General features: G+C 40.1%; 1 protein-coding gene across 2 annotated transcripts in view; it reads right to left on the bottom strand.

Annotated features, from left to right (window-relative positions):
* Positions 1–3,345: 3,345 nt before the first annotated feature.
* The window catches only part of CHRFAM7A (CHRNA7 (exons 5-10) and FAM7A (exons A-E) fusion), a 45,551-nt gene continuing 40,164 nt past the window's right edge, over positions 3,346–8,732 (bottom strand). The window contains exons 10-11 of one of the 2 annotated variants that reach the window (XR_005105500.1): positions 6,642–7,479; positions 3,346–3,582 (exon numbers count right to left, since the gene is read on the bottom strand). Coding sequence is in view for 1 of the 2 variants with exons in the window: in XM_037395851.1 (XP_037251748.1) it covers positions 6,961–7,479 (519 nt within the window). In the remaining variant the exon portion in view is untranslated. Of the gene's footprint in view, positions 7,480–8,732 lie in introns of both variants that reach the window. The other variant, XM_037395851.1, reaches the window with a different exon arrangement.

Below are 8,732 nucleotides of genomic sequence, written 5' to 3'. Positions count from 1 at the left end.
TATACGTACACGTAGAAATAGAGGGAGGGCAGCCTCTGCTTTAGATAAAAGTGACAAGAGGGCTTCAAGCTACAACCAGCGCTAGACCTTCGCATATGTACGTCATTAAATGAAGCGCAGGTCAGATCAGTTGTCACAAATGCGGCTGTGCACATGTATGTTAAAAGACCCAAAGTGGAGTGTAGCCACCTGTGACTGACCTGCCCCCTCGCAGCCCCCGTCCGGCACCAACAGCTCCCGATGGCTGGCTGGGCCTCGGCGTACAGCTGTGGTACCCGTGGTGTATGTCACAGCTCTCTGTTGATGATCATATCAAACCTGCCTCCCCCCATTCTCTGCCAGCTCTTCATACACCCTTTTTACCTTTTACAGCTTGTTTTAAGAGATACAGTACTCTCGCAGCTTGTTCTTGTTTCCACTGCAAGGTACTTCCGTTATAAACACCATGGATGGTGTGTAAAGTCTCATCAAGCAGTGTTACAACAGGTCTTTGCTAACTGCAGGCAGGATAATGTTAAGCTTAAGTGCAGAGAAGGATGCAGCAGTTTAACTTCAACAGGCTTTAAAACTGGTTTAGCAAAAAGAGAACTACAACCACTGTGCATGTCATTAACCTGGTTTCAGCTTAGTTTCTGACAGTCTTAAGAAAAGACCAACTGGGCTACATATTGCAACCTCTCGCTTCCAAGTCTCTTATGTTATTACCTCATCAAAAGAAAGCAATATCTTTCAAGCCGAGCTAAGTACTAACCCGTGAAGACAGCATATTCTCATTTTCACCCATTTTACTCATTTAATAAAATGAGTAAAATTTTACTCATTTACGTTTTTACCATTTTACTCATTTAATAAAATGTATGTATTATGTACACAGCATAGTCAGAAGAACCAGGAAAACTTACTTTTCATGCCACACACAGTGGATCTGGTGAGTCTGCTTTGGTGTGCAAGCATGCTGCTGCCATCTGCAAGAGCTGCCTCCACCGCAGGCATGTGTGCGCTGCAGCGTTGGCACCAACGCTCCATCAGAGCGCATCCTGTCCAGGGCGCCACTTGGCATGGTAATGTCATTTTGTGACTATTCTCTCTTGAGTCAAGGGTCAAACTTTTACATACTCTTCCTGAATTTTGATCAAAATAGCCTGGTAATTAGGTTTCACTTAGCCAGAAATTGGAAGAAGGACAGGGAGCAATGAATGTGCTGTGTCAGCAAAAGCCATCTCGAGACAAGAATTCTTTTCTAGTAACAAAGTTATTATGGAAATGTTTCACAGCTGTATGTAATACGTGCACAGAGAGGTAAGACAATACTGTCTGAGGGATGTTGTACATACATCTTGCTCTGGGATGCAGATTTTTAGTTTCTAAGCCTAAAGCACATTTAATGTAAGTATTTAATATTTGGCTTGTTCTTAATTCATCTCTGTGCCTACCATGAACCAGAGGAATGTGTAAATGAGAACTGTGAGGTTTGCTGGACTGCATATAGTCCTGATCACAGACTTCTGGACTCAGAGGAAAGAATTCCCTGCCTTTTACAGGCACTGAGGCACTGGGTCATATCCTGAATTGTTTAGTTAAGAGGAAAACATCTATGGATGTTATTCTCACATACACATATTCCAAAGTAGCATTATATCATGTTCTGGCTGTTAAATTTTTGTTGGGTTTTGGTTTGGGGTTTTTTTATAAGGTAAAAATATGCAGATAGTTCAAATTATTTTGGGGTTTAAACTGCTATTCCTGTATAGCTTTATTACAGGACAAGCCACTGCAGCTCCAAAAACTTGGTGATTTACTAGCAGTATCTTTACAAGGAGCGCCTAGATAAGACGCTGATGCTAAGTTTCAGATTTGAATACTTTCATGTTCTGTTAATAAATGGCAATTTTGAATGTGGGCATTGGAGCGTGAGAGATTGTTGTTTATTCTTTCTCTATGCCATCATCTGCAAATTGCTTATATAGCAATAGCACAAATAAATGTTACATAAATGTTAAAGTTTTCTTTTAAGCAGCAGAAGCAATGTAAAAAAAAAAAAAAAGTAATAATGGCAGGCTTTCATTTGTAGTTGTAGTCCTGTTGAGGTCCTGTTTGATTACCAGGTTAGATTTGCTGTAACGTGCAGATTCTGTTCCCAGCCCTTTAAGATTTACTCGTATTTTAATATCAGGGCATTAGGCTAAGTAGTCAGTTTTGTTGAAGAGAAAATGTATTCTAACTGTTCTTACAGGATTAAAACGGGATGGTTGATACTGTTACTCTCTATAGCCACAAGACCCTGTGCTGTTACAGACGTTGCCACCCCCCGGGCAGTGACATTAGATCAAAACTCCTAAACCAGGGCAGCTCTCAGCCTGCACGTTAACCACCCCGATGCCTGCGAGCAGCAGCACACAGCAGTCTCGTTTTTATTCCCATTCATAAATGCTTCAGGGATGGGGTGTGTGTGACGGTGGGTTTATACCCAGTGGCAGGGAATTGCCTGGTGTGTGCTGAGCTACACCTGGCCGGCCGTGCTGAAGTGTAGCAGTCTGTCTGATGCAGGATGTCCTGCCTCCCGGCGCTCCAGGAGAGAAGGCAGGAATGTCAGCTTGACAGAGTGGGCAGCCACCAGTGTGACCCCAGTGTCTGACACTGTGACCCGTGGCAGCTCTTACCCAAAGACAGGCTGGGTTCAGCAACAACTACACACTTGTAGGACTTCGTTTGGTGACCTTGACCAAACCAGTCGTCATCAGCTGTTCCTTACAAGCTTGCAGAAGCTATAAGAAAATAAAATCTTGGGTTCAGCAACCCTTGATTTTTAGTACTGGCACATACTCAGCAGGCTGTTGTAAAGAACGTAAAGAACGAAAGCTTTTCAGGACGCTGGTTCAGCATGTAGGCAGTACAACTCATTTGTCTGCAGAAAACTACACTGACGTGTTTTTTCCCCATCCGGGGGACATTCTGCTGATTAGATGTATTTTTACCAGTAGCCAACAAACCAGACTTGCAGCTGGCAAAACCAGCAGTTTATTCAGCTGGTACAGATTTGTTTTTTCTCTCTACTCTGTTAAATTTCAAGAAGTAAATTATTACTGGCATTGAGGCCAATCCAAAACTTAAACGGCATTTGTCCTACTCAGCTAACTTTGATCGCTTATGTAAGGCTGAAGTAATATATGTTTGGTGTTGGATGGGTTTGCTAGGAGGATATGAATGTATTTTTAATTATCGAAGACCTTTCTCATCCCAGATTGATAGATCTAAAGACGTTTTTCTTTCTTTTATGGCTAGTCACATTTTCTACTGCTTGAGTTTGTTTCCATCTTAGCAGAATGAGAAAGAATGAAAAGTCTCTTGATCTAAATCTTTTATTTGTACTGGACTGAAAAGTTATTGAATTTCTTAATGACAATCAGTACCTGGCAGATGTAACGACTCTTTCTAATGCCCTTTATGCAGTGTTTCTTAATGTAAAAAACAGTATAACAAAAGAAAAGAAAAGAAAATCTGGGACTTTGGTTTACCTTCTTTTCTTGTTAAAGAAGGTGAAACGTTGACTTGTTGCAGGTGAGCTGAGATTACATCCTGCAGCTAGAGAGAATGTAAAGAGAATTTGAAGAAACCTTAAAAACAAGTCTTACATAGTAGTATCAATTCATATATAAAATAATTTAATATTTTAAATACTGTTTAATTTATCTGTATTTAAAACCTTTTAAAATTTTGTTTGGAACTCTTTTGGCATTAACACTTAAATCCTTTTAAATATTAAAAAGTCTTTTAAATATTCAATACAATTCAATATAAAACCAGAAAAAGTAATATACATTGTTCACACGTAGTATCATACATGACAGCTGAGCTCTAGAGTGAGCTTTTGAATTTGTCAGACAAGTCATAGCTTAGTTGTGGTGAACTACTTACTCATCCTCTCTCTGGACTCTTTAAGATTATAGCAGATCCTTACCATCAATATGTAGGTTTTAATACATAGACGTACTGTATACAGTATTTAATTGCCATCTCCGTGCCCAGAATTGTAAATAAATATTTTTCCCAGCATTTAGATCAAAATATTGTTTAGCACATACACAAATATATTTGACGCACACGATTTGACAAGAAACAAACCAGTTTTGCTCAGCTCTAGGAACATTTAACTCATAGATGCAAAATAATGTAACTGAGTTGTCACTGTTGTATTTAAAATTCATAATAATCTTATTACCAAACGTTTACAGGTTCTGTTAACAGGAAAATTAGGATTCACTTGTCCCCTTGGTGCATTTTCATTAATCCTGCCAATGATAAAGGCAGTGGTGTAGGCATGATGCTGGTGTCTTACAGCTGCTTTGTGTAACACCTGGTATTCGCTGACATTATTACAAACTGTGACAGTTTTACAAGCTCCACGTTACAGACTTTGGCAGGACTTCACTAAAGGCTAAATACCAGTATCGGGTTTTTAAGCGTAGGCATCTCTGTCATTGATAATGAGGTTTGCTGTCAAATTGTAAATTGCTTTCTCCATCCTTCTGTGAAGAACTCCTGTATTTAGCAAGATGATTTCTACAGATACTGTAAATGGATTCTGGTGGAAAGAGGGCTACTGTCATGCTTCTATATTACATGCGTCATGTATTATGGTTGCAATAGTTGTGTCTATTGTACAAGGTAGTCCCCAAAAGTCTTCATTTCTTCTTAAAAAATTCTTCTCCAAGAGGACCCCAAAACTTTACAAAGACTAAATGGAACACCCTACGCAGCTACTTAGGGATACTTGCAGAAGGAAAAATTACTAATGCAAATCAGCATTCACATCAGGATGCCTAGTCTAGAAACATTACTCAGAAGAGCAGTACATGCCACATGATACGTGTAGTTATTCACAAATGAACAAAACTCGTACTTCAGAGTTTGGACTAGTAGTTTCTATTTGTATGCAATCTACAAACTGGAAACTATTTGCAGGGATAACTGCATGGCTAATTCTTAATAACTGGTCCTGAAAATACAACTTCTTCACAGGTAAATCTGAGGCGTGGTTTCAAGATGAGATTTCAAAAAGGATTTGAATGCTTTGCTCCTGACTTCATAGTGTGAGATTCTGAATGAACCTTTAGGAAGACAGAATTCACAAACTGTAAGAAATATCTTGCCTTCCTTTCACTCCTCCTGCCCTTTTCTCTGGCATGAAGGTGCTTGAGCAAGGTGTTCCCTCGGGTGATGCACTGTACCTGTGGTGACTCTGAGCTTGGTTTACATGAAATTTGGCTCTCCTGCTCTCAGGAGAGCAGACTTTAAGAAGGAAATTTTTACCTAGGGAGAATAAGCATTTCATCATTTCATTTTAACTGTTTGAGATAAACGGAGGCCTTGAGTTTCTTTTACAGCAAAAACATGCTACAACAGGCCTCCATGTGTGTGTCTCTGAAGACCTCAGCCAACAAGTTGGGGGGATTCTGTAGGATAATGCAAGCAGTCAGTGCTAAGTAATCCTCTCGCACATCTGTTACCACTTAGATGACTGGTCACGAGTACTGGTGCGCCAGCAAGAGGCTGATCCTCAGCTGGTTTGTACCCAGGAGTTTGAGGTCCTGGTACTCTCAGCTCAGCCCTTCTCGTTAAGACATCGAAGTCATATGAAAACTACGCATATTTTGACAGGAGAATTTCAGAATGAGAAATAACATAAAGTTACAAAGTATTGGGTTTGTCTTTACAAATGTCTATCTAGACTTAAGAGAATGTGTATTTAAGTCTCAACCTTTCCTTGGACATATATGCAGTGTGTTTATAAATATATATTTATACAGTTCACAGTTTATATCAGACCCAAGAAAGCTTTATTTTTCATTAGTGCTCTTTAGATGATAAACTGAGCAGAAAAGGTGCAGTTTTCTTGTAAAGACATGTTCTAATGACTCAACAGATGGAGGTCTATAAAATGCTAAGTACGCAACAGAACAAACAATTTTTAAATTAAAAACTTGATCTCAGGATTTAATGGCTTCTTTTTGCTTTAGATTCTTCATTTACACTTAAGCCTGTAAAAGATACTGAGTTACTTTTTCCAAGTTTCCAGTTAACAGTAAAGATCAATTGTGCGTGTGTGTGTGTGTGTGTGTTTTTAAACAAGTTGAGGATAAAGGAATCATAAATCCTTCATTTTCTTTTTGATAGTTAAAAGGTCATCAGTTGAAAGAATGTCTTTCTAGGGAGAAGTAGGAAACGGTGCAAAAATTACTGTGATGCCTGTTTAAGAATTCAGCCCAAACTTCTAGGTCAAATCCAGAAAGATATAGAAGGACAAGTTATGTTCTGTATCATCTTAACTTTCAGGGTTTTGGTGTCTCAGGTGAACTCGGAATGCTGCAAAGTCACATATGCTCTCTGTAAGATGCAGGGAGTTACGGATCTGACTGGTTATGAGTGAGCTGAAGAGCCAGATACCATGACTCAGTAAGAAGCAGTAACTGAAAAAACAGTGATTTCTCCCTTTTCTCTCCACTGTTTGAGCTTCCACCTATTTGAGTTTAATCCTCTCCTAAACAGAGGTGTTTACAGTCACTCATTCTGACAGTTAAAAGGGACCACCTTCTATCTTTTCTAACAAAGTCTGAAGAAGTGACATTTCTGGCATTGCCTACCTGTTGTTTTGTAACAGCCACTTCACAAATGTGAAGAGAGGGTGGTGCGATACCCTGTCATTCAGAAGGGTATATGTCACTTCCATCTACCACAGGAGAGTGCTCAGAGGAGCTGTGCACAGGCAGCCCAGGGAGAAATCCCTGGCTTCCCTTCTGAAATGGTGCCACTCTTCCGAAAGGAGCTCAGGACCAGAAAGGGGGGCAAAAGAAAGTGGACAATGAGAAGCAGTATACTCATTAAAAACAAGCGATCAGACAAAAAAAACACACTCTTATTTGCTACATATCATACTTCAGAGAATCAGATTTTAGTTAGGAATTAAGCAAAATCTTTAGACACAGCCTCTACAAAGTTTGGTGCCGACATTAGAATACCAATTGTACAAATGATCGTGAAGACTGAAAAAGCCATCAGGCAGAGCCGATCCACTACGGAGGCTGCAAACTTCCATTCATTGCAAACGGCCTCCTCTTCATCCTGGTCTCTGAAGCGGTTTGCAATGTACCTGACCTCTTCCAAGATCTTAGCCAAATCTGGGTCACCTTCAGAGGGGTGGCCACTGTGCAGCAGGTTTTCTTCATCTGTTGGTGAGCAGGTCATCCTCCCACAGATCACCCCTGAATCAGTGGTAGGTGTGCAGTGAACCCCTTCCAGCCCCCTAAACCCAATGTAGAGCATATTCCCGTTACTGGATTGCTGTCCACTCACAGTGTTCAACTCCACACTTGACAGGCTACACCGACGCTGTTTGTGTTGACAGGCAGGACGCACTTTGTCTTCCCCTGGTCTTTTCATCCTCAGAAACCAAGCACACCAGTTGAGAAGGATGATTCTTGTCTGAAATAAATTTTTTTAAGAATAAGCATCTCCTCACACAGCCACTGCCTTTGGGCACTAGTGGTGTTTTCGCAGCTGGGGTGGCTGTCTAGGCCATGTTCTCTGTCTAGTCTGCACAGGATTTCTAGAAAATGGTACTGGAGTTTTCCAGCTGATGGATTTGCCAGTCACTGAGGCTGCTTTCTTATTCTAACAGTGCTGTTGATTGCCTCAGGCTGGCCAGCATTACTGGGAGACACCCTCCTCTAATGGGAGCCTCCATAGTTCTGCATTTGCCTTACACTTCAGCGGTACGGCAGGCGCTTCCACCTGTACTGCAAACCATGGATTATAAAGAAGAAAAAAACTTACTAAAGAGGAGTTGCTTTTTAGCAGTCTTCATAGCACTGCTTTAGACTGTAGTTGGTAAATTAAAATTCTTTTACTCATATTTGTGCTCTAGTAGTCAATTCACATGACGCTACTGTTTGGAGGGGTTTGCTAAAAAAGATGCTATGCTGGGCTGGACCACCAAGCTTTATAAAGTTTTGGCTCTGTTCTCACACTGCTTTCATGACAGCTGATTGCAGATTTTGGAAAACAAATCTGGATATAGCATGGAAAAAAGATGAAAATACATTGATTTTTAAAAAATATTTTGTAAATTTAATCAGTGTGTATCATTTTATTGTTTTCCATATTGCCTTAATCCAGCCTTACAGAAAGTGCAGGCAAGGCAGAGACTGTTCCAGTCCAGATGCAAGCTTCTGTAATTTATTTCAATCAGATTTTAAGAGCTCGTTCCAGTGTTTCTTTTCCAGAGCACTAATGAAATATTATTGCCTCATATAATATGTAAACCTTACACTGTAATTAATATTGGATTTGGTCCATTTATTCTGACTGTGGATTGCCACTCACAGTAGATATTCTATCCAGGCAAACATCCCAGGCAAAGATCTTGCCCTGTTACTTTATTTACACTGTCAAGCTTCACCAAGAAGGATAATATTCCATTAGCTGAGGGCCTGATCCAAAATCCACCAGTATCCAAATAATATTTAATGGACTTCAGCTTCTCAACACTAAAGCTCACTACTCAGCCTCAAGTACTCTGTCTTCTCCGGATGTTTGGCTCTGTACTAAACATTTATTCCCTTTAGGTCATCAAATACGCGTCTAAAGTTATATACTTTTTATTCTCTTTATTGAAATTTATTTTAAAGTCACTGCCCCAGAATAGGCCAGGGAATATCTCATTATCTTTTGTCTGC

The sequence above is a fragment of the Falco rusticolus genome, chromosome 7 (genome assembly GCF_015220075.1).
Source record: "Falco rusticolus isolate bFalRus1 chromosome 7, bFalRus1.pri, whole genome shotgun sequence".
Taxonomy (NCBI): Eukaryota; Metazoa; Chordata; class Aves; order Falconiformes; family Falconidae; genus Falco; species Falco rusticolus.
Note: the sequence above shows the minus strand (reverse complement) of the source record. Positions and strands in the feature narration are given on the sequence as shown.